Source organism: Bactrocera dorsalis, chromosome 4 (genome assembly GCF_023373825.1).
Source record: "Bactrocera dorsalis isolate Fly_Bdor chromosome 4, ASM2337382v1, whole genome shotgun sequence".
Taxonomy (NCBI): domain Eukaryota; kingdom Metazoa; phylum Arthropoda; class Insecta; order Diptera; family Tephritidae; genus Bactrocera; species Bactrocera dorsalis.
In genome coordinates, this window is record NC_064306.1 from 52,993,630 (window position 1) to 53,021,402 (window position 27,773).

Consider the following 27,773-nt stretch of genomic DNA (forward strand, 5'->3'; position numbering starts at 1 on the left):
TTTACACAAAAGTCAGCAATAAGAACCCAATACAAACACACACACATACGAATCCATAACTGCATAAAAAAATCGACATTTGTATTTATTTCTTTTTTTTTCTTTTGATATATCTTTTTGGTATTTTGTAATATTTTCATGCTCAAATTTGTTCTGTCTGCTGTCTGGCCTGGCAGAGGATGAGTGGGAATTGATAAATTCTTTTATTAATCAATCATAGTGGCAGTAAAGCCGTTGGAAATATGTTAGAAAATGTACAAAAAACGTAATAAACGTATTATTCTCTCGCTTTTTACCGCCTTTAAGCTCGTAAAACTCAGCCAAATGAAAAATTGTAGTAAATTTTTTACATTTTCCGGCAAAACGTGCAGATAAAAAATTATGAGCTTTTCATATTGATAGTATTTGCCATGGGATTTGTGCATTCACTTATTTATTTGCTGCAGACCCTCGTCATAAACGAGCTTACATATGTTCATATTATAGAGTATACAAAATTTAAGCGAACTTTCATAATTTACGATTTTATTCGAAATAGATTTAAAGGTTATGTTGGTTGTGAGGTATTTTGAGGATTAAATAAAAAGATATCCAAATTGTGAAAAAATTGATTTTACTTATATGATATAATATTAAAGAGTTTTTTTATTTATGTAGTGGCAATGATTTAGAGAATTTTAGCTTTGTTGAAAAAATAAAACTCGAAAATATCTTAAATATAAATCTTTAATATTTTTGGATTTTGCATAAAATGATATTTACCCAATAGCTATAGCTTGAATATATTGCTAGCAAAAAATATATTTTTCTTTTCGATTCTACAGTTCACGCTCGTTAGGTCTGAGCTCGATTTACTTCCAATAAAATTCTTGTCAATAAAAATGTTAACCAAAATTGAGCAAGTGAATACCTTACTCATCATGGTTTTCCATATATCTAACTGGAGCATAAGGTCTCATTCCAATCTTTATTTTCAAAGTTCTACTAAAGAACTCTTGTTAACGTTACATGAATTTTGTGCATCCAAATTCATTGCGAAAATGTGGTCTTGACTTTTTGATTCAAACTAGCAGTTATGGTAGACGTTTCGCAGTAGTTATAAGCACGAAGGGTGAACTTAGTTGAAACTACTATCTTTTGATGACTAAAGACACTGAAATCTACAGTCTATGGACAATTCAATTGGCTCACTAGAAACTCCGCACTGCCTACGACATGAGCCTACCAACTCATGTTGATCACCCCACTAAAGCTTAGATTGCCAACATGAGTGGTTATTGAATGGCTTCAAATCATCTGCCAAGTCGCTGAAGAGATCATAGGCGCTTAATATTTATGAATTATGATTCAACCCAAAACCTTTCTGAGACTGTTCCCACTATTCGCTGAACGCTTTCCCAGACTGCTTACTGCTTATTCGCAGCTAACCCTTATATCTATGGGCCATTACTATCCGCAATGTATGACCCTTCCAGTTGCCTTTCAATATATCTACAAGTATTTTATTCTATCTCAATTTGATTATGACAGTCTGTTAGGTTTATACCAATTGTTTGTTCGATTCGCCAAATAAAAAAGTAGGGTTCAAAGATAGTCTTCTAAAAGCTTTAAATTCGTTTAAAATTTACGCGGAGAGAGTTTTTCTGAATACTTACTGTGCCATGTACACGCTGTAAATAGAAATTCGACAGAGAAAAAAAGGTTTAGCTGCCAATATCTTAAAGGCGAGGAAAATTGTTAACTTAAGAGTCTTGGTCAAATTAATGAAGGAATGCAAAGCCTTAAAAAATTAGTAGTTTCTGGTTATGAAATATTATACTCGAAGTAAAATAATACTATCAATTTCACTATAGTGTCAAAATTACCTCTATAACCGGTCAATTGATAAGTGCTCGGCCCACAAAGTATAACACATTTTTCTTCCGAAATTCGTATTTTTTTATTCAACTTACATAGTTCCCTTCAAGAGTAGTACACAGTGCCTGCTATCTCGAACAACTTCAATTCACAGTCATCCAATATGACATTGTTGTCTCGGATGCTGATTTCACCACGTCTCAACTAGGCATGCCGATCCTTGATGGTTGATTTTCCTGAGACAGTGTCCGGAAATTCATTATCAAGCCAAGTTTTTTTTACTGTATTTTTTTCTTTCAAAAGGCAATATTTTATCAACACAAAAAATATCTTTTTATCTATCATTTTTTACAATAACAAAAGTTGCTTCACTCGAAGTGATATAACTCACAAACTAATGAGCCAACCGCTGTTAAACTTATACACGCACCTTTTGAAGGGTGTGGCTAAAAATTATAAGAACTTAATTCTAGCAGCGCCATTTATGTGACAGGCCGTGGACTTTTGACCATTTATGTAATGAAAACAACCTAAGTAGAAAATTCGCATTCTCAATTAATACAAAAACCAGAATTAATTCACCGCCATTTATTCGAGCGTTTACTTAAATTTTTAATGATCAATGAAAAGGCCATATTTCAAGCATAAAATAAACGAACTTCGCCAGCTGCATAGATTGTTGCACGAAAATTAATAAAGGAAAAGTCCAACAGTCCAACACAGCGCCAGTGAAATGCATTTATGCCGAGCGACAAGCCATTTGCCGTAAACAAAGAGCATTTCTGCGTACGAAAATCGGCATTTATGCCTTAAAACATTTAAACAACGCCAACCGAGCATTACCGAAACGCTTATGCCTATGAGCTGGATGTCAGCAAAAATGCAAAATTGTCAGCGGCAAAAAACACAGAGAAACAACAAAAACAACACGTTGCTGGCGAAATGCATAAATTTAATAAAAGTAAATTTGTGAAAATATGGCAAAGTTCCCACAAACATAAACACGCCAGCACTGAAAGGCCAAGAGCTTACATTTGTATGTATGTGTGTGTGCAGTTATGTAAAAAAATGAAGTGCAGCGAACCAAACATTTTATTACCTTTGCTGCATGCAAATGCCACACACTACGCATGTGTGCTGTGTGTGTTTGTGCGTGATGTATGTATGTATGTAATTTTTTTGAAGCTCTCATTTTTGCCGCAACAAAATATTTATGTTTCTTCGGTGTATTTTTTATAATTAATTTTAGTAGTGTCATTATTTTTGTTTTTGTGTTTGCGTATGTGTGTATTTTTATGTATTTTTCATTTTTATGATAAAAATTAATATTCATAAATAAATGCGAAATGCCATTATATGAACTGCGAATGGCACATTGAGCGCAAAGGCCACACACGCACACACACACACACAAATATATATATATGTACATATACAAATCATACAACATACATATATGCGAAAAGCGTCCTCCATTTAATGCGAACAAAAATGCAATTTAAACAAAAACTTGTATAATTACTGCTGCAAATGTCTACGTGCATTATCGAATTTATTGACCATTCATAGGTGGGTGTGTGTGGCCAGGAAGCGGAGTGTGAGAGCCTGTGACAGCAATGGCAGTATCAACTCCCACAAGCAGTGTCAGTGTCTCAGCGGTCATTTCAATGGCCTGCCGCCTACCGTCTCCTGTCTGTCAGTTCGTTAGCGAGGCATAGCTCATTCGTATGCGCAGTGAAGCAAGTGAACGCCTGCCTGTCTGGTCACCTCTGCCGAGTATATCGCTAAAACCTGCACGTACCACAATAACACTTTCGTGCATATATATACTGGCAACTTTGTGGTTTTTCGCACAGTGGCGGAGTTGCGAAGGGGAGGAGGTTTTTAAAGCAATTAAGCTTTAATATATTTGAGCATAATTTTAGAAAACTTTACTAGAGAACATTTTATGGCAGCTGGGGTTATATTTTCAAAATATCTTATAATTGTTTCTAATTACATTTCCTCAGTATCTTTGTATGGTTTAAAGATGGTATTAAATATTTGAATATCCTTAAGATGTACGACCGTATAGAAAACACCCTTTATTATTGCAAATATTTCGTCGACTGAGGCTCTAACATTTGGCTAAACATTTGATAAAAAATTTGGTTAAACATTTGAATAAACAAGCGGCTAAAGATTAAACATTCAGTTAAATTTTTGGTTAAACATTCAATCTTAGGATTAGTATAACAAAGTTTTTTTACAGCATATAAAAAAGTTTATAGAAAACCGAAAAAAACAAAGACTTTATATCTTACATCAGCGCTGAAGCCTTAAAAATGGTGAAAAGTCAAAAAATTCATAGTAAGTTGAAGCCTATAGTTCGAAAGATTAAATAACAAAAATTATTGGAAATATAATTTACGGGCGATCTGAGTTCCAAAAGAGAAATGTAAGGGGACGTGTTCGAAATTTCTCGATTTCTAGCCAAACTACGGATCCTATAGTAAAAAGTTAAAGAGCAAAGTTGTAGGTAATAAAAATATCTATAACTCTTTCATATGCAACTTTTTCACATAACCTCAAAATTTATGTGAAAAATTAAAAAATAGCAACTTTTTGCGTTATTTTTTTTATTTTTATCTTCTACAAAAAATATTTTTGATAGGTCAGTAGGCTTTATTCATTGAAATCTCTACTATTTTATGGTATAGGAATATATACATTACTATAATAAGTTCTCTCAGAAAATGCAAAAAAAAGACTGCGTACATAATAATAAGACCCTCTATGACATCCAAGGCAAATTTAGCGTTCAGTATCATATCATCATATCATATCCTTTCATTTCCTTCACTAAATTTAAATTTTTATTTTCTAATGAAGAACGATACTATTTTGTCTGATACTTTTGAACTAATTCCCAAACCCGTGTACCACAGACTATTGAAAACGTGGCTCTGAAAATCTTAATATCATACTGATGTTGTTGCCTTGGGTAGTTATTAGTTATTAAAAGAATTCAGGCATGATCTAAACAACATCAAATTCAACAATTAATGGATTAGCATTTACTTGTCCTCGCCAGGCTTTGATATCAAATTTTAACCATCATAGTAACCAGCTGTTACTTTAGAAACTAATTCTAGGCCTAACCGGTGCTTAGGTGACTTGTGGCACATGCGCTGTATTACATGAAAAACTCTCGAAATCTTTTAAGTAAAATTACTATGATCTTAACATCCAAAAACATATTTTCTATGCCTACATTTAGATTAAAGTTTACTTTAGCGTTTCGAAAACTGCTCTATTGACAATTGTGGTTATGTCATTCTATTTCAGTTACAAAATCTTATATACCATATACTTATATTAAAGTTTTATGAAATATTACTAAATTTTTTCTCTCTCTCTTTCAGGTACATAGTTTTGAAAAAAATAAAAATCGGTGCCACAGTAAAACGACCCAATGCCTTCACTCTTTTGAATTAACTTTTATGGAATTTTGGGTTTGTAGTTAGAAAGCTATAAATATGACGTTGCCACATATATAAAAAATAACAATTTACAAAATATTTTGAACATGCAAATCGTCAACTAAAATGAAAAATAATGCAAAATCACTTTTCATAAGTTTACAGGCGAAGGAAAAAAGTTATAGTTAGAACCATTCAATGAAACAATATTTGAGTTTTGGGAACGAAATGGTTATGTATTGGTTATTAGATCTGACAGTGATTTTCGATTTTTTTATGACACTTTGTTTTGCATTTTGGTGACAAAATACTATAATGTTATAGCCAACGAAAAATGCTTCAGTTAAAGTTGCCAATTAGCAACATATTAAAAAATATAGGAATTTCGTCGATAAAAATAACATAAAATTATATGAATCAGAAAAAATAGAATTCAGTTTGTATAAAGTTAATCAAAACTGCAGATATTCGAAGTTAAATGAAAATATTATTAGACAGGGTTGCCAACTGTTTAAACAGTTGTAACTAAAAGTAATATAATAAACAAGTAAATATGAACAAGAATTGAAAATTGAGCGGCAGTTAGGGTACAACAACGTTGTATTTCATTTACCTGAAGTAAGACAGAGTTGCCACCTATTTTATGCAATAAAAATTTAATATAAATTAATTAGTTAAGTAATTAAATACAGTTATGGTACAACGTTGTACTTATAATCATTTACCTGCAGTATGTCCAGAGTTGCCACCTATTTTAATAATAAATAAAAAATAAAAATTAATAGAAATGAAATAGTTCAGTAATTAAATACACTTGAGGTTTAAAATATTACGATATTGATATCATTACATCTTTTTCTTTAATAGGGTTGCCAACTATCTATTGAATTTTAATTAAAGGAAAGTTTTTTTACATATGTGTATATGAGGGTGGTTTTTTATTGAACTATTAATTTTTTTCAGTCCTGTCACGAAATTTCCTTAGAAATACCCTAAAAAAAATTCCCTGAAAATTTTCGCCATTAATATTAACATTAAGAACTGGACCAAGGCCTATAAAAATTTTCCACAGAAAATACACTACAACTCTGAGTTTTTATCTTTAAATTCCTACAAATCAGAGGTATTTTATGGCATCGCTTTCACTTTAGACGCATATTTCTCAGAATTGTTCACTCGACAAAAGTGCCCAGTGCAACAAAGTCGTAACTCACACCGGTGAGGTAGTACGGGGCTCTAAACCCGATTTTTCCAAGAATTCTTTTGTATATATCTCGTAAATGACAGGAGCTATAGAAAAACCTTGAATGACAAATTTGTAGGAAATTTTATTTGCTATAAAAAAGGTTCAAGGTCGAGATCGCTATCATTAATACTTTTCGAGATATTCGGCTTTTTAAGTAAGGCTTTATAAAATTAACTAGAGGGGGCCATATGTACTTTCCATATTAAAGTGCACAAATTCATCGAAATCCTGAAAATTTTGTTTTGAAAGTCTAACACAAGCCAACAATAGAACAAACAGCCAGATCCCCTCTGAAAATTTTTTTATAACGTTCAGCGTATAATTAAACATATTTAGTTAGTTGTATATGTATATGCTTAAATAAATAAAAAAATAGCAACGCACACGTACAGGAAATGCCATTAAGGGGCTGTTGATGTGGCAGATGACAAACTATCTTTATGCTTAACGCAGCTGATACGCCATGGCACGCCCTCCAATACACACGCGCACACATACACATATACACACACACCAACATGAGTCCGAGGCAAATATGAGTGTATGCTTCAATATGGTAAGCCATTTTGACGCGGTTAATTGAGTTGTGGCATGAGTCGCACACACAAATGAGTCACATAAAAACCGTGTGTACATATGTAAAGTAAATGTGTGCACGGACGCTGTGTGCGCTGGTGATCAAGCAGCATGCTAACACTAGCACTTTAAAGCTTTATAAATTTCTTTTTAATTGCAATTGCAACATTTAAGTGCAACACACATGCATAGCTGTGGCATTAACGGTAAATTTTGTTGGACACATACACGTGTATGTGTTTGCTATAGATTATTAGATGTAGCTTTGGGGAATTTCAAGTGCACCCTACAACCAGCTGACTGCTATCCCCCACCTTATATAACAGTATTTCACAAATAGTAGAAAATAAAAATTGCACCAAAAAGAACGTCTTTTAATATATTTTTGATGACGCAAATGCAATGCGCTACCCTCGTACACTCTCGCACTCTCACACATTAATGTCACTCACACGCCACGGTGTACCAGTTAAGCAGCGCGCTGTGTAGCCGGGCATACAGCTAGCAGCAAAGCATTACGGCCGCATGCAATTGCCAGTGCATGGAAAAAGCAAAAAATAAAAATAAGAGAAGAGCAGCAACGCCGAAAAAGAAAATTCCAAAAGCTGTGGAAAGCTTTTAAGCATTATGTAAAATATTCACTTTGTGCATGCCAGCGACCAAGCAAGCAGCCAAGCAGCCAGTCATGCAATCATGCAGCGTGCGCTTAACAGCTAACTCACACACACACACACATTTTTATATACCTATTCATGCATTTACATATGTATACATAAGTATGTATGTGTGATTTTATAGCGAATTTCATATGTGTGTGTTTGGTACATGAAAAAACGCAAATATAACATTAAATCCGTATATAAAATGCGCAAGCTGGTTAAGTTGTCCGTATTCTGCGCTGGGTAATGATGGCAATCGTCGTACTGCGACAAATAAAATAATGAATTTTAAAGTTTTTCCCGAGCAGCGAGCTGCCGCTGCTTTCGATTTTATTTTTCATCTCAACTTTTGATCCATTATATATTCGCTTTTCCACTGAGCGCGCTTTTTAGTGGATTTAAATTGAGTACATTAAGATTAATTAAATTTAAAAAATGTATTATTTTAAAGTGCTATTTGCAAGGTTGAAAGGGCCTTAGTATACGGATATGTATATCTTATAATAAAGTAAAATTCCATATTTAACAGGTGAATAAATCGCATTATGCCAAAAGTAAATTAATTCTACGGGCTATAAATTGAATTTTTTTAACTTTGTTGTAATTGTTTTTGTTGTTTTTGTGTAAAAATATAATATTTTGTTGTGTGCTTTCAATAATTTGGTTCCATCGTATAGCCGATACTGTATGCTCCGATTTTCTAAGGATACTCTACCACTGAGGTTTTTCAAGTTTGGCTGAGAGCGAAAGAGAGCAATACATTATCTTTACATTATGAGCAGGAAATATTTTGTTATAAAAATCCAGCCGCTAAGCTCAATAGAATTAATAAATATTGAAAAATCCAAGGTAAGTGATACTAATATTGTACTTCAAAGCAGAAAATTGGTTTTTCAATACCTCCCTATAATGCAATTTTCTAAAGGACTAATTTCCGTATTTTTTAGAATCGATCCGTTCAGTCCCTTTAGGTCCTCCTCCTTGACAGTAACGATATGAGTAAATTTCTCTTCAACCGATATCTGGTCAACTGTTTCGCTTTTTTCTGCCGTAGTCTTGGGCTTCGAGGACCTCATAACTACGACATTGAAACTATAGTTCCAACAGAGCTCCACTTTTTGGATGTGTTTTAAGTCACATCATCGATAGAAATGTTAAGCCTCATGATGCTACTGTTGACAACCCACCAGGCTGAGGTATTAATGCCCAAGTTGTGATTCCTGATCAATCCCAGAACCAAATCATTTGAACCTTTCAGTCATCTAGCTTAGGAGCCATCTCTTTTAGCCTCATTAAAATGCGCAATCTGGTTTCTGTACTCAGAGGAGAACAAAAAGAGCCGGTACTGCAACCCGATGTTGGGAAGGCTTCATTCGAATACAACCCAAGAAGCCTCCTGGATGTAACACAGTGAACTGATATCCAATCAGCACAGGAGTCGCAGAACACCTTAGAATAAATAGGGGTGGCGGCTCTTGGTCATCCGTACTGTACAATTCACGGCGATTTGGGAAAACCGAAAATCCTTGCTACCTAAGCCTCTGTGCCATGTTCATATATTATTTAAAAACAATTTACAAATTCATTAAATACTTATTTATTTTTGTTTTTTTTTTTTTTCAAATCAGATGGCAACGTCAAAAAAATAATTTTTAATAATTTTATAAACAATATTCAGAACATAAAACTACCATATTGTTTTAATTTTTAGGTTAGCATATGTACAGCAATTCAATTTCAATAAATTTTTTTTATTCTATGGCAACACCAAAAATAATATTTTATGTTTAATTATTTTGTAAACAGAGCAAATCTAATTTTTATTTTTTAAGTTAAGATAAATGTATTTCAATAAAGTACAAAAAATCAGGTGGCAACCCTCTGCATATTTAATTTTTTAATTCTACCCAGTTCCCAAACGTTTACGGTTTGCTGCCAGACCTGATGTAGTTTGTGAGCATAATTTTAAAATAATTATATCAAATCAAGCGGCAACCCTGTTCATATTTAAAACTTTATTCAACACTTTCAAACCTTTGCGGCTTGCAGCCATACTCGATTCCAATTTTTAAGCTTAATCATAAGATATAATATAAAATCAGGTGGCAACTCTGTCCATATTTAATTCTTAATTTAACGCTTTCAAAATTTAAGCGGTTTGCAGCCACGTTTAAATCTGATTTTTAAACATTATCTTAAAATAATTATATACATATATAAAATCAGGTGGCAACTCTCAAAAAAAAACTATTTGTACGAAAGATAACACTAAATGGAAATTCGCTTACACGCATGTCCATTATAATGTTTTAAACTTAAAAATAAAACAATTATATAAAAGCAGATGGCAACTCTCCTACAAAAAATATTTCTAATAGGGATGACACCAAATTGGATTTCCTTCACACGCTTGTGTGTGGGCTTGATTACAATTTGAAAAATAATTATAAAAAATTTATATAAAATAAGATGGCAACTCTGAAAAAAAAAATGGCAACTCTGAAAAAAATATTTGTACTAATGATAACCCTAAATTGGTTCTCGTTCACACGCATGTCCTCTTAAAACTTTTATTGCAATGAATTTGGAGTGTCCCCAAATAATGCTTGCGGTTGGCGCTCAAAACGGTGCCACAAAATGTCGCTAACTACACACTTCAACATAACGGAATTACGCGTATTAACGCGCACATAAGTGTACGCAGCGCGAAGAAAAAATACCGCAAGAGCATTTAGCGCTTTATCTCCCATCTGTCGCTATTCCCCAACAGCACTCAACACCAACAAAGGCGAGCAGAGCCGGGCGCAGCGCCGCTTTAAATAAGCGCCCATAAAAACCCGTTGCGTAAAGTGGCGCTTCAGTTCATTATAACAACGGTGTAATAGACAAAATACACAACATTAGCGCTGCTGCCGACCAGCGGCGCTAACGGTAAACGAAATTAATGTGCACTCGTGTGTGTATGTGACGATAAATATATTGCTTGCAATAACAATAACAACAGTGACAAAAGTTGCGGTCGCCGAAAACCAGCCGCACATTACACAGCAACAACAACAATAACAGCAACAAAGTCATAGCTGTGCTAGCTCGCTTATTTCATTTTTTACTTTTCGCTGTGTTGCAAGCCGCAAAAATGAGGCATGAAAATGAAGTGAACTAGCAAATTGTGTTTAATGCCACGCAAACATAAATATAGGCGCACGAACGCACACACACACATCTGTACACATGCACACATAGTTAGCACTTGGCCAGAGCGAAAGCGCTTAGGCGCCAAAACAACGGCAATTCAGCAAGAATTATGGCTACCGAGCCGGCGAAAATTCGCAGCGGCAATTCACGGCCCAACATGTTTGCAACACTTACACACACAGACGTAGCGCGGCACACGGTTAACTAGGCGCTCTCCTTAATGTGCGGCAAAGAAAGTGGCAACCAAAGCAAAATCGTGAAAAACAAAACGCTAACACACTTTCCACGTACACAAGTATACATGTGTGTGTGTGTGTTTATGTTGCGGTTGGCAGTGTTATCCGTGCTTGCAGCAGCCGCAGCCAGCCGTCAGCCAGCAACTTAGTAGGCACTTCATTCATTGCGAGGCATAAATCTATCCCTTGGGTCACATAATAACCTCTTTAAAACGGCCAGTGTTGCCACCACGCTAATGCTGTGCATAATTCTACTATTTTGCTTTTGTATGCTTTTCTCTCACTCTCACTCTCACTTGCTGTCTCTGCTGGTTTCATCGCAGTGGCACGGACGGATGTAATTATTTTTATCAGCGCAAATGTGTCTGAGTGTGTGTGTGTGAGTTAATCTCAACTCGTTTTTGTCGTTATAAAATGTGTCAACTGGTGTTGGATGTGTAAAAAGCATAATTTCTACACATATAATTGTATATAGATAATACTATATGTAGTACATAAATACAATTGTGTGCGATTCCAACTTTTAATAAGCGCTTATTAGCTGTCTGCCTCTTTGAGGCGATTGTTCGAAAAAGTAACCCACATATTACATAAATAAGTATGATGTGTCTATGGATATGAGCTAGTTATTATTTTAAGCAAAAACGTTTCATTTATTTGTTAATAATCAGATTTACACCTCAAAGCAAATCACATAAGATCTAATAAGTATACAATTCTGACAACCTTTCTTCAGTTCCTGAAAGTATTGGATTCCTGCATCGAGCTCTGAGCCCTCTCATTATAACGACGAGGTAATATATCAACAAATTAACTATGTTAAGCACCAGACAACAACTTTCTATTTCTCTTCACTAGTTATGATCCTTGCCATATATAGTTCGCCTTCCACGACAAATATCTTTTCGTAAAGAAAAAAAATGCTTACAAGAACTTCATTGGCGGTTCCGAAAAATTATCCGCTTTTTAGGGAGAAAAGAGCATGTGTCAACTTGATCACATGTATGTAGACCAACGGACAGTTCAATAAATTCAGCTCGTCAGATCTCAAATTCAGCTCAGCTGATCATTTGTATATGCTTTATAGGGTCTCTGACGCTTCCTTTTGTGTATTAAAAACGTAATGGTGAACATAATTCACCTGCTTAAAACATAAGACATAGAAAATAATTGAGGTTTTGCACTGCGACCTATGGTCTATAGGGTCCTCTCTTATATCACATAGTACACAAAGATCCAGCACTCTGAACAATTCCAGGAGCTTGCTGGGCGCGATAGAGGTCATATGATCTTTGTCCACGTAGATGGATTCAAGGGCCTTGAGCGCAGTTTGCTCAAGAGACTATGCCCATGTTGAACAAATGATTCTTGAGCCTGGACGCGACAAGGAGACGGAATTTGTCTCGGGGGAGGTTGATCATCTATCTAAACCTTGCTAAATAGTAATTTGGCTGTAATTTCCTGTTACCTGCTGCCACAGTCGAACTCTCCCTACCCTCTACTCCGTGTGGAGCAACTGGTGTCGTCAACCTAAAGGCCACCGCAGTGCGGGCTAGTTCGTCGACCAGCTCATTGTCGGTTATCCCTTTTTGCTCCGGTGTACATGTTTGCAAGCGTTTTTATACACTCCTCCATTAATAGCGATTTGACCTCATAAGCTGAGATCGCGTTTAGTCCTGCTTAACTATCGCTGAATATAGCGATAGCTGCGTTGGAGATTGATTTTTTTCACACTGACTTATAGCAAAGAAATAAGCATCTCACTGGTATAGATAGTTTGGAATGCGATCCCGCAATGCCTGCTCCAATGCCTTCCAGTGTTTTCGAGTCGTCAGTATGCCACTGGATAGCGCTGCCCCTCAATACTAGGTTGAGATTGGCATTACTCCATTCCGCTTTACTGCCGAGAGTAACTTTAAACTTCTTTTGGCAGTTAATCCTGTTCGTAACGCCGTCTTTTGTAATAAGGGTCAGTGGTGTGTCTTCCCCTGAGGTCTTCATTTGTTGAGACGACATTATCTTCCTTTTGCCAAACCTCTCTGTTGGCATGAGCAGCGTGGTATGCTTCACTGATCACTAGATGCAACGGTGGGAGCTTCAGGATGACTTCAAAATTCTTTGCAGCCTCGATAGTTCAAGGCCAACCGAAGATTCCGTTGCCTTCGATGCCCAAACAATCGCTCTACAAGTAACAAATGGCCTTACGATCATGGTATACAACCACCTTGCCACCCTAAGGTGTAGTCCTATATGAGGCCTATAAATTTGCCCTCTTTAGACACCTGTTGTCTAGTCCTCCCTGCCACCAAATGTTAGTGGCCTCAAGCCCAGAAGAGATCTTCGCGTGAAAGACACGACGGTTGTTTTTGACGGGTTGATATTTAAACCTACGGTATTATACCAACCCTTAGCTAGACTTGAGTCTCTTTGGACTACGTCGCAGAGTGTATTCTCTGACTAATCTCGTGCCATTATGACAATAACATCGGCGTACCTCTGGCACCGAATTCCACTATTTGTGAGCAACTCAAGCAGGTCATCTACTACTAGGTCCCTAAAGAGGATTGAACTCCACCCTTGTAGTACAAGACGTTCAAGAAGAAAGAAGAAATTGGCTTGAGAGTATGTCAATGTTATTGCAGAATTTAGTGGACTTTAAAATATTTTCAGCATCAAAAAATACAATAGATTGAGAAAAATATATTGTTACCATCAGCTTTTACTGAAAATATTTGATCATTTTGTACCCTGTTGCACATACACATACATTCATATTTTTTCAAATAATTCATTTTTCACTTCAGTAACTACATTTGCTTTACATTTACACTTTAGACAGCATACGCTGTATATGTTTCCGTGTATATATGTGTATGCAATCAACATTTATCTTCATTGTCTTTAGTGTCAATAGTTATATGTGCATATGCACACATAAATAGGCCAGTGACTGTAAAAACACTATCGGGAAATATGACAAATAAATCCCTTTTCCAACTGCAGAACGAACTACAAATCAACTGTGTACCCCAGAGGCAGATATAAATGTCCATAGTCATGGTAACTATGAACCAGAGCAGACACATACATCCACACATGCATAAAGAGACACCCACACTTTCCTGCGCGCACACAGACATAGCTACAACTGCACAAATACAAAGCCGAGTTTATCGCCGTTAATTGTCTTTTTGCAAACGTTTTCTTTCGCAACTCTTACACATTGCATAATTTAGTTGGCGCTGCTGCTGCTGCTGCTGCGCTCTGTTGCCGTTGCGACCGCTGCTCTGCGGTTTGGCGCATAATTAGCCTGGCAACGAGCGTCGCGCATGCAAATGGCGCTAAATGGTTGGCCGTGCGCCCAGATTGGCTTTGACAAGCCGAACATGTCTGATTGGAGATGAGAAGTGTGCCAGCGGCACAAATACGAATGTACGCGTTATTAAATGCGTTCGTGCGTACGTTTGTTGCATACTTACAGGCGCCAATTGCATTGTGAATGTGCACACATTGTCATTTAATTATTGCTCTGCAACACACAATGGAGTAATTTCACAAATTATTAATTAATTAATAAAGTATGTAATTAATTGGTTGGCACAGAAGAGTATTGGCGCACAATGACACAAATGTAAATTCATACATATGTACTTATATGAATATGTGGGTCGACATGCAAACGCATACATTTATATGTGTACATTAGGGTGGCACATACATTAGGGTGGCTGCGCATAACTTTTAAGGATTTTCCTGATTTTTACACGCGTCCAATCAAGTTTCTGTTTTTGCTCAATAGAAATGAAATTTTTTCATAAAACCACTCCTTAAAAAGTTTTACGTACTTAATATTATACACCATTCAACACCTGAGCATTCATAGAGTACACCATGCCGTATGAGCAACTTAGAATTTACAGTGCACCATGTCGTATGAGTAACATAGAATTTATAATGCCGGCCATAGACCACACAAGTAAACTGCACAAGTCTAGCACTGTGCAAAAAAAAACTGCGACTCGCACTATACAAGCCAACTGTGCAAGTTTTTATTTTAATGTTGAAAGCGAAACAGACAACATGTGTAAATATTGCGCGATACCACCATATCTCTGTTTGCGTCGGGATATTTTTGTTTTAATTTTAAAACTAATTTTTCGTATGCTTCAGCTTTCATTATTCTGTTGCTATATTCTTTGCTTTTTATTCGCCATAATGAAGGTGATTCTTTATAAAATTCAAGGAACTCGGCCCAAAACTGTTTGTCATCACTCATAATTAAAATAAATGCGTTGTTTCCTTTTTTGTTTTGATGTTAACTTCACAAAAACTGAAACAAAACTGAGCTAATTTCGCCATATACTACGCAAATTCACTGCGCAGTATTCAGACTTGTGTAAAAATATCAAAATCGTTTTGATATTGCTCAGTTCACTGCACAAGTAGCACAAACACCCCCATACACTACACAAACGCACTGTGCAGTGCTAGACTTGTGCAGTTTACTTGTGTGGTCTATGGCCGGCATAAGGCATTTGTATGAACGTTCAGCACATTTGATGAATAATATTAACTGCGCATAACTTTTAAGGAGCTGGTTTTAGGAAATAATCTTTAAATTTCTTTTGGAGACTGGAAAGAATTGTGTTAGAATAGAAAGTTTTTCATACAAGAACTTGATTTTAATGATTAAGTTTGTATGACAGCTATATGCTATAGTATTCTGATTTGAAAATTTCTTCAGATTTTGCAGAATTGCTTTAGAGAACAACGTATGCCGAATTTTATGAAAATATCTCAACAAATAAAAAGGTTTTCCTTACAAGAACTTGATTTTATCGTACAGTTTGTTTGACAGCAATATGCTATAATTTTGCGATCTGAAAAAACTTCATCATATATTTTAGCGCTGCTTTAGAATATAATCCCCGCTAAATCTTGTGAAGATATCTTGTCAATTGAAAAAGTTTTATATACAAGAACTTAATTTTTATCACCAATTTGTATGGCAGCTATATGTTTTAATGGTTAAATCTGGAAAATTTTCTTCTTATATTTTAGCAGTGCCTTAAAAAATAAACCATGACGAATCTCATGAAGATAGCTCATCAATTAAAAAAATTTGCATACAATAACTTAATTTTCATCGTTCAGTTTGTATGGCAGCTATATGTTATAGTAGTCTGATAAAAGCGGATAAAAAGCTTCTTGGAGAGAAAAGAATTTGTGCAAAATTTCAGAGCAATATATCAAAAACTGAGCGAGTAATTCACGTATATATGTCTACAGCCTTAGAGATGTTCAGCTGGATATGGCTAAATCAACTCAGTTCATCATGCTGCTCATTACTATACTCGTATTATATTTTATGGGTCTTCCACGTTTCCGCCTGGGTATTATAAACTTCGTCGCCAAGTTAATATACCTTCATCAGTGCATAGTAAAGAGTTTCTTTATGCTGAATAAATATATTTTCAGCAAAAAACTGACACTTCAAGAGTCGTCAGCAAAAAAAACATCAATTTGGGAAATAACGCACACCCTAATATACATATACGCACATTTTCTGTTATCAAAGTGCAGAAATATACGAGTACTCAGCCCTTGGGTATATTTTATATGCACTTCTTTACCACAAATATTGGTTGCCCCTCCAACTCTCCCCCGCCCGCTGTTTTTTCGCTTAATTGGCAGTGTCAAACTAATAAATTTTCGTTTAATCAAATTGGCCATCAACCCAGAAAGGCTTGTCGTAAGCGTTTAATATTAATATGGCCACATTAAAATCAATGCTGGCATACACATGCACACACGCGCATATAAGTGTAAGTATCAGTGTAGGTGTAAACATTATCGTAACAATTAAAGTATTTTTGGCGTGTATTTGCACTTCGACCGTTATATTTACATAAATAGCCACATACTTGTGCGGCTTTAAAGCCTATAACAGCGCCACCTGCGCCGCTGTGCCGCACAACCCCTCGTCCACGCGAATTGTCATAATTTATTTACTTTGATGGCATTAATAATTCGCGCTTCGCTGTGATTTAATAATTTATGGCGCTCATAAATATTTACAATGTTTATTTTTGCACATGTGTGTGTGTGTGATTATTTGCTTACACATAATTTCACACACACACACACACGCACTCATAAAGTGTGACATAAATTTTACTGCTAAAGCATTTTTATGCTCGTTAAATATATATATACGCTCATCTCATATAATGGCACTCACACAGACTCACGCATATACGCATGTATTTGCACATTGACATTCCTCAAAGCAAATATTTATGCGCGTGCAGTCTATTAATTTCCAGTAATCCCATTTATTTAGACACTGTGTTTATTTTGCCGCAAGCCTTCTCATTTGTGCAGCTTAATTTTTAATAATGTTGTCGCTTTAATGTTCGATTAATTGGAAATAAATTGCAAACACAAACGCATTGAAGATTTGCCATAAGCTTTAAGACCGCAATATTGCCAATCAATTACAGTTATTTACCTGGCACGCTTTGTACGCTGACATTTATTATTATTTATCTACTATTTAAGCAATTGATTTAGTAATAGGTATGCTGAGCACTGGTGTTTGTCATCAACCATTTTGGCAATTAAATAATTCTATGAATCTCTAATCGCTTTCTATTGCTCTAAATTACCAGCAGAGCTGCATAATAAATATTAATATCATGTTCAGGCCAACATTTAATCATCTAATTAATCGCTAATAATTGGTTTAATCTAAATTAATGGGTTATTTCAACTAGGAAGTCTGAAAACAATTTTTTTTTGTATTTTTTTGTATAAGTACTTTGTTTTTGGAGTTTCAATATATTTAATTAATAAGTAAAAAATAATGTAAATGTGCCGAATTTAATGTGCTTTAATAATCGACGATTCAAATCTCGAATCTCCTTGATACTGTTGTCAATTGATGATCGACAAGAGCAGTTCAAATTTATATTTTTGACGAAATGACAATTTCAAAACAAAGTCGATGTTTTTGAAAAAAATACTCTTCCTTTAACTCAACTTAACTTAACTTAACTTGAATTAACTTAACTTAACTGAAATTAACTTAACTTAACTTAACTTAACTTAACTTAACTTAACTGAACTGAACTTAACTTATTATTTATCTTAACTTAACTTAACTTAACTTGACTTGACTTGACTTAACTTAACTTAACTTAACTTAACTTAACTTAACTTAAATTAACTTAACTTAATTTAACTTAACTTAACTTAGCTTAACTCAACTTAACTTAACTTAACTTAACTTAACTTAACTTAACTTAACTTAACTTAACTTAACTTAACTTAACTTAACTTAACTTAACTTAACTTAACTTAACTAAACTTAACTTGACTTAACATAGGTTAACTTAACTTATCATAACATAACTCAACATATTTCTTATCTTAATATAACTTAACTTAACACTGCTTAACTTAACTCAGCTTCATCCTTAACTTAATACTGACATTAAATTTAAAGAATAATTCAAGCGAACTGCTTCCTTATCACAGCAAACGCAATCCCGCTGCATACCAAAAAAGCAAGAAAACCATATTTTTCTTATCCAATGACGCCCTTTATCGCATATGGCTCCTTTATATTCATATTGGCTCGTTGCCGGAAAAATTTACATAAATGCAATAAAATTGAAAGTATAACGGCAGAGCATTATTTGGATTCCTTGGCTCGCTAAGCGGCAGGCGAGTGTTTTTTCTGCGATATGCCAGCGGCCAGAAGCGTTTATCAGTTGAAGAAATTCTCACAATTCCCTGCAAATGGAAAGTAGAAAGCGGAGACTTTAAAGCGCACGCCGCACAGGAAAGCAATGAAATAAAAGTTATAATGGAATTTACTCATCAGAGAAGAAAGAAAGATTAAGACGAAAGCGAAAAAGTTAATAAGCAACATGAAGGATGAAATCAAAAGGCAGGCGATACCTTATATTTGTGAATCCGTGAAGGTGAAAGAGAATTCCACAAATGGGAGCATTACTCAAAAAGCAGCAAACAATATCAGCTGCCGTGGGGTCTTTTGGACGAAAGATATATTTGCCGTAGTTTTTTTTCTATTTGCGGTGGCTCCAGGAGATGGTTTTGCGTTGCATGCAACCTGAACGCCTTTCGATTTACTGCACGCCAGAGCTTCGCATTGAACCGCATCATGCCAGAAACTGGTCAGTTGGCGTCGCCACAGAGTCTTTGGCATCAGCAGACAATATGCACAAAAATGCAATAAACGATTTTGGTCAATGCATTGTCCGTGAATGTGCAGTGGCATGAAAGCCCAGCATTTCAAACGGAAAATAGCACCCGACCGGCGTGCCATACAAAATGCCACTGCAATGCAATTGATAAGCGGCTGGTGGAGCGGTTATGACAAGCTCGATGAAAATCGGCTTTTGTGGAAGGGGGCATATGTATGGTGCCCGATGCAGGGCGTTGATATTATTGTTATTGGGGGGAGTAAGGGCTTTAAAAATTTTGAATGATGCATGAAATGAATTTTCGCCTTTCATTATTGTATCCTCCTTATGCTTGCCAACAAAGGAGGGGAGCTTTTGACAAAAGCGTCACAGATGCGAGAATTCACTGTGCGAATCCACAAATAATTGCTTTTCAAAAAGATAGTTATGGTATAAGCGCTGGCACACAAATCCCTCATTGGTTTAAAATATGAAGATGGAAGAATATACAAAAAAAGAAGCTTCGAAGGAATGGATACCTAAAAAATTTACTCATATAAGGATTTGTGAAAAGAAATCCCTTATTTTTCAAATAGATGCATTTATTCATTTGCGAGTATATCGCGCGTTGTATGTGTGTGATCAGTTACACTACATAACGTTAGCATAAAAAGTTTTTGCACTAAAAAGCGGTAAATTTGAGATTACAAGATTCATGAAACAAATTTCCATCTACAGATAGCCGCTGAAAAGCAGAAAAATCGATCTACTTCTATTTCATTTCCAAAATTGGCGCTATCGCTTATGTCTTAATGATTTCATAAACCAGATGAGAATTGGTAATGAAGTCGAATGAAATTTATACTGTGAGCGTAGAAGCTGTCAATTATTATAAACAGTGAACACAATTCGATGTAATTACATAAAAATACATATCAATGACCAAACTGCGAACAATATTTTCATAAAAAAGAATTCTCGAAAAATATTTTCAATATATTTCCTATCCTTTAAAGCTCGCAGCAAACACTTTCTTTAACCAAACGACCCAGTTAAGAGAATTGCCTTCATTGTTGTCCTCAAGCTATGATTCTCTATGATATTTTATCTCGCAATGTACACACACAATCATACATATAAATAAGCACACACACACTTTTATTTAAGATCACCGTTATCCTTTTCCAAGTAAACAGTTTAAAGTTGTGTACTTCCGCCATTGATGGGGTGTGGCACAAGCACATAAATACCCACGCACAGGGCAAACAAGTGGCGGCAACAACAAGAACAGTCTATTGGCTAGTATATAGAGTCAATGCACACATGCTCACACTTACAAATCCGTATGAGCTCTAACACTTACCGTCTATTTTATTTTTTACTTCATTCTCTACTTCGTTTCCGTTGTTCGTGCGTTGAAATGCATTTTTGCGCACTCATTCACATGAGTTTATTTCTGCTCGCATTCGAGCGCACTTTAGTTTTTATGCTCTCAAGTATTTAGTGTGTTTTTGTTGTTATTGTTTAATGCTATAAGCTTTTTTAACTCTTCTTTGTTGTTACTAGCATTTATTGTTTGTTCGCTCTCATGCGACATGTGGCTATGATACTGAAGCTGCCACGCTGACACCCACTTATCGAATTGCGCGAGCTGCTTCAGGTATTTGATAAATGGTAGTTGCCATATCGTTAGAAAAATTTTTAAAATATATAGTTGTTAATATGTTGCAGTTCATAGCGATTCTAACCCTTCTTAAAGATTAAAAAGACTTTAAAGCATCATTAGTTGTTCAGTTATTATCTTATCTCATTTCGAATATACATACATATATCGAAAAATACTAGAGAATATACCGGATATGGTGCCCACATATCTGGTATTATTTATACTTCATTCTGTAAAGTATGATAGCCAAGTTGCAGAATTTGAGCTAAATTTTCGGTTATAGTGCGCTGAATGTCGTCTTCGAGCTCCCTGAGCGTTGCTGGTTTATTGGCTTGAACCTTTGATTTAATATACCCTCAGAGGAAATAGTCAAGAGGCGTTAAAACCCATGATCTTATTGGTCATTTGACTGGTACTGATGTTTTTAGAAGCAAATAAATTATTCCCTTACATTTCCCCAGCGACATAAGTGCGATATTTAATAAAAACTTGACACCAGCGTCATCTGTCGGAAATAAATTTATTAGAAAGTCTCTCACAAAATTGAAGATTTATCCTGCCCAAAATTCATAGACTGCCTATATTAAACAGACTGTTCCCGTCTTTTTCGAATGTGGAAAAGGCCATTCTTTGCTTTATATATTGCGAAACTACTTTGCTCCAGATGATTGACCTTTTGAGTTATACTTAATTACAAAAGATAGATTTTTTGAGCATGATCTATTATGCAATCAGCTAAAATAATAAAATTTGACAGACTTTTGAAATCATTTGCGAAAACTAAAAACAGTCAAATGTAATCAAATTTGACCCGGATTGAAGAAAACAAAAAAAGAAGAGTCAAATACCGTCTGATCAAATTTGACCCAGACTGACAAAAGCGTAAATATTCCCGTATTTCAATACAAAACAAAAAAAGAGTCAAATATCGTCTGATCAAATTTGACCCGGACTAACGAAAACCTAAAATTTCGCGTTTTCAATACAAAACAAAAAAAGTCAAATAACATCTGATGAAGTTTGACCCGGACTGACAAAAATACAATAAATTTTCACGTATTAGTTAGTTGCAAAGACATAACAAAAAAGACTCAAATACCGTCTGATCAAATTTGATTCGGACTGACAAAAAACCTAAATTTGATTTGATATTAGCCTCAAATTAATCTCCTTTCGTGTCAATATAAGCAAGCCAATGCCTAATCCAATTTTGTATTCCCTAGGATTTTATAGAGGAACAATTTCAAATCTCAAAATCAGTGAGTAGCATTTGTTTGAGAGAGGAAATATATATAAATTAGTCCTATAAGTGAATTCAAGAGAGATCAATTTCGGCGAAAAGAGGTTAATTTAAAAGGCGTATATATTTATGGGAACTCTAATTTGGATTACTCAGGAACAATTATAACGGAACTCAAAAACTTCGAGTGTAATTGCAATAATTTTAGTCTCAAAATACTTAAATAAACTCCTCAGTATAATAAAAACTTAATAAAGCTAAAATTTTATGCAAAACTTCAAGATTTATTAAAACGCTAATAACGTATTATAAATCTCCCCAAAAAACCATATATATATATTTAATATGTAAAACCACACATATTTTTATGGCTCGTGCGTCCAACTAATTAACACCCAAAGTCAATATGGGAATACTAGTAATTAAATCGTCTGCTTACTTTGGTTAACCCTGTTGGGCTAACTGCGTGAAAGCGCTGCTACTTTGTTGCCACCAGTTGACATTCCTTCTCGCGCAACAGCAGAATAGTGCGACCACATTTCATTCTAACTCTGGCAAATATTTGCACGCCAAGCGTTGTGTTTCCCCCACTGAGTAGCTATGCTGACAAGTATGACCGGCGGAATAAGAACCAACCACTTTTCGCAGAAGTATGTGGGTACACGTACTCCTAGAAATATGGTATTCGTGCTCGTCTGCTGTCAAGAGTAACACGCTGAGCAACAGTGCAAATTAATTATTATATCCTTGAGGGCCTTTCTGCAACTCACAGTGCAAATGGCGCGTACCAACACACACACGCACGCGCAACTTCATTTAGCAAACAAACACAACAAATGTGGGGTTATACAAGTGTTAGATATATAGTGTGTACTCATAAGTGCCACCTATGTTTGCTATAATGGATTGATTGAATAAGTTGTGTGCGGCAAACAGCATTAGTCACATTTATTTGCTGCAAGCAAATGCGATTGTATGCGTGCTAAGGGCCAATTTGCCACAATTTATTGTTATTATGATTGACTGTTCGCCTTTATATTATCCCTTTGTTGACTCAATATATAGTACATCCTGTTGTCCTTTATTAGTCATATTAATACAAATATATGTATTATTTTTTTGTTTTGTAGTACAATATAATTAAATATAATTATAGTGTGACTTTTAATTGAATTTGAATGATAAATTTGGTGAAAACCACGGGGTATGGAATTTTGAAAGGCCACTACTTCCATTACTAATGACAAGTTTCGTGAACAGCTTGGGTTAATCCTTTCATGTTTAAGGAAACGAAATTAAAAATATCCAGAAATACTCTCGTTCAACTAAATTATTTGCATTTAGACTGCTTTTCAGTCAAGCGACCATTTCTCCTTGAGTTTTAGAATAAAAACGGCAGGAAACTTACTTATTAATAGATTTTTCCACTTTATTGCTTAGTCTAATGAGAATAAAAATATAATGAAATTAAACAAATATGAGGCATTTTCAGTGGATTAATATAACTTCAGGTAGTCGTATGTCAGTGAAGAAAGATTAAAGAAAGATAGGAGGAGTAAAGCAGATGTTTCAATATTATGAGGAACTCCTCTAATATTCTGAGTATAAAGTTGAAATTCGACACTGAATTTTTCTACTTCCATCGGTCGTTATATTAGTTTTATTCGTGTTAACTCACCAAGTTTCGGATGAGGAAAGGACGTCTGGAAAGTTTTAGATCCATATCTAAAAACCTGGACTAGTTCGCGTATATATGGACATATAGAGATAGAGATAGACGGATATGTCTAAATCGACTCAGCTCGTCATGTTGATCATTACCGAAGTTTCCTTGTATGTATTAAAAATTTCGTGACAAATATAATGTGTATACCTTTTTCGGGTACCGATAAAAAATATCCGTAAATAATCTACATTCAATCAACAATTTCTATCCCACTACAGATTTTCTTCTTTCTGGCAATCTATTCTTATGGTTCTTTCTAAGACAGAACGTCTATCATTTTTCTATCACCAGTTTGTAGCGCCTTAAATTTCGTCATCTTTGCAGTAATAGCGATGTTCGCTGTATATAAATCTTCCGTTGAACCTTTCTCTCGAAAACTCGTAACGTCTCGTAAAGTCGACTAATCAGACGCTGTCATAGTCCATGACTCTACACCGTATAGCAGGACGGGAATAATGAGTGACTTGTAGAGTTTGGTTTTTTTTTGTCGAAAGATGACTTTACCAATTGCATACTCAATCCGAAGTAACACCATTTGACAAGAGTTATTCTGCGTTGGATTTCGAAGCAGACATTGTTGTTGGTATTTATGGTGGTTCTAAGATTGACGAAATTATCTATGACTTCGAAATAATGACAGTCAACGTTGACGAGAGAGCTAAGTCGAGAGTGCTACGACCATTTGTTTGATGGCAGGAGATATTTCGTCTTGCCCTCGTTCACCACCAGACCCATTTGCTTCGCTTCCTTATCCTGGAAAAACAGAATTAACGGTGTGCTTATTGAGGCCAATGATATCGACATCATAGGCGTACGTTAGCAGCTGTACACTCTTAAAAAAGATTGTGGCTTCTCGATTCAGCTCTCTAGCTCGTATTATTTCCTACAGTAATAGTTTGAAGGAGTCACACTATAGGGAGTCGCCTTGTCTGAAACCTAGTTTAGTATCGAACGGCTCTGAGAGGTCCTTCCAATCTTGACGAAGCTTTTGATATTGCTCAACGTCAGTTTACGACGAAGAGGTGTGTGTAGATCCTCTTTTTTTACTTTTCTTATTAGAATATTTTCAAGTTAAGCCAAATGGATTAACTCAAAACTTTTTGAACCTTTGAATATTGTTTTGGTAGAATTTGGACAAGTTTTGGTTCAAAACCACATATTATTTTCAACATAGCGTAGCGTCTGCCATTTTCATAAATTTTCCATAGCCTTTTAAGGTTAAACTTTACTCATATGAGGTTATTATTTCCCAAAGTTTATAAAGAAATCAAAAGACGACTTGCAAATCTTTTTTCTGACTTATATCTTAATAATTTAATTTTTGAAATAAGTTTGTTAAATCAAAGCCATTGACAATGGTAAAACTGCTCCAAAATCAGAAAAGAAGTGAGTTGGGAACAAACATTCGAAAAAGTGCTCAAAAGTTATAGAATTCGGTTGAATAGGGTACATAAATTGTCTATGTTTTATTATGGCATCTACAGAAACACAACTTTTTTCGAAAGAAGCAAAATGCAGAAAAAAATCTAAAACTTTTCTCTCAGATAAATTGAGTGTTGCCAAAGAGCCATGAATATGCTTCTTCAAAATTTTCAAGCCTTTCTCAAAGGACCGTAATATAATAAAACTTATCGTCGTTTTGTATTTTCATCACTTGCAACTGAAAACTCCGATGTTATGTAGAACATTTTCGCACCAGCTCATTACTTCTAACGCCATCAGCCATTTCATTTCCCGTTATTCATCAAAATTGCTTAAAGTCAAGTAGCGGAGCACCAGGTTGCAGCGTTAAAAAGCATTGCCAGCATGAAATTGCCAGCTTTGCTGCAGCAGCAGATTAGCACAAGAAAGTCAACAATTTTTATGCGCTCAGTCGAAAGTGGGAAAGTGTAAAGAAAACGAACAAACAACAACAATGGAATGCAGGCAACATAAGCAATAACAATTTAAGCTAAACTGATTGTAATGGCGAGTGAAAATGGGATCAAAAATGAAACCGGCAGATACGCAGAGGACTTGGCCTTTCGCATGGTCTACGAGCGCCCTTTAAAGTGTGTGAGAAGACTTAGTTAGATACACAGGGAAGGGTTTAGATATGGACGCAGCTTAAATTTTAAGACTAAAGCGCCAGAGCGCAAGCTTTTACAGTACTTGTTGTTGTGTTTCTTTGTTGCGTACTTGTTGTTGTTTTGGTATTTCTTTATTACAGCCCTTTGCTCCCATTTCAACTTCCTTTGCAGCATGCTGCCATGTAATCATAAAATATACGAGCGCACATTTACACACACACGCACACATATTTATGTGCTTGAATACCGTTACTAAGTGCGTATATGCGTAGATATATATATTTATTTATACATAACTGTATATTTTGTTACCATTCCGCCTTTAAATTTGCGCTCTGCTGCAGCAGAAAAACTGAAAATGCTTTTAACAGCAACACAAGACAACAACAACAACAACAACAATGCTGCCAAAAGCTTTTGAGCAGCATCAAACAACAACAACAATGCGTAACGCAATGCGATACCAAGTCCGCACAGTGAAAGAATTTTTTAAATATTTTTCTTTTGAAGCGAGTAAAGTCATAGTTATTGTCCTGTTGTTTATGCTGACTCGTCCTTGGAAGGTCGCCGACACAGCAGCCAAGCAGGGCATTACTGTGGTGCCCAATACATACATACACACATACATGCAGGCAGTTATAGGGAAATGCATTGTGACAAATAGTTGTGCTAAATGGGTGCTAGCTGGAGAGAGAGTGAGAGTGAGAGAGAGCGGTAGAAAGGGGTTTGTGAAAGAGTGGCTTGGCAGCGAGCGCCATAAATGGGGTCATACTCGTCATATCTGGAAGCGCATAAATGTTGCAGTGAATTTATAGCTGCGTAAATAAGCGTTGAATGGACACAAAGGAGCGACTATAAAGTGAATGTCTTAACAAATATTTGCAACAACAAAGCCGGAGTACTTGACACAACCCAAAAGCAGAAAGCGCAAAAATGGTCAAGGGTGTGCGCGTTGCAATTGAAATGCGAGAAATATCGGGATTATATTTCTTATTTGATATGCTTTGTTGTTGGCTGGACATGTGAAGAATTTCCGAAAGCTTTCATGATTGTAATGCCGATAACGGAACTTGGAAATTCACATAGAAAAAATCAAATAATTGCAAATTGATCGAAATTAATTTTTTCAGCACTATTTATAACAATTTAAATATAAACATTTATAATTTTTATTAAATTAATATTCTTTTAATATTTCTGCAAATACTGACAGATTTTTTTTAATTAATTTTTTTTCATATTTTCGCACATCTGGAAATTTTTTGTTTTTGCTTTTTTAATGTTCAATGATACTGAATCTGTCAAACCGTCTAAAATTATTTACTGTAATACAATTTTTCCTTTTCTTCTCCACTTGCAGTGAGTTTCGGTGCCCGCGACGGCAGCAGCGGGTCCGTCTCAGCATTCAATGTGCCATGCCCCCGAGGATTTTTTCGCTGCAACGATGGCAAGTGCATAACATCGTTGTGGGTGTGCAATTATCAAAAGGATTGCGAAGGCGGCGAAGATGAGCAGCAATCGTGTCGTAAGTAGTACAACAATAAAAACAAATTGCTACTTTGTGTTTTGGGAATTTTACAAATAATTTTTATTTACTTAAATTAACTATTAAATTTTTAATGCGGATCTTGT

At 35.3% G+C, this 27,773-nt stretch overlaps 1 protein-coding gene across 6 annotated transcripts in view; it reads left to right on the forward strand.

The window, feature by feature from the left end:
* Window positions 1-27,773, forward strand: part of LOC105224376 (low-density lipoprotein receptor-related protein 2) — a 442,984-nt gene that overhangs the window by 368,370 nt on the left and 46,841 nt on the right. For all 6 annotated transcript variants that reach the window (XM_049454765.1, XM_049454763.1, XM_049454768.1 and 3 more), the window contains exon 3: window positions 27,502-27,666. In XM_049454765.1, coding sequence (XP_049310722.1) covers window positions 27,502-27,666 — 165 coding nt within the window. The remainder of the gene's footprint in view (window positions 1-27,501; window positions 27,667-27,773) is intronic.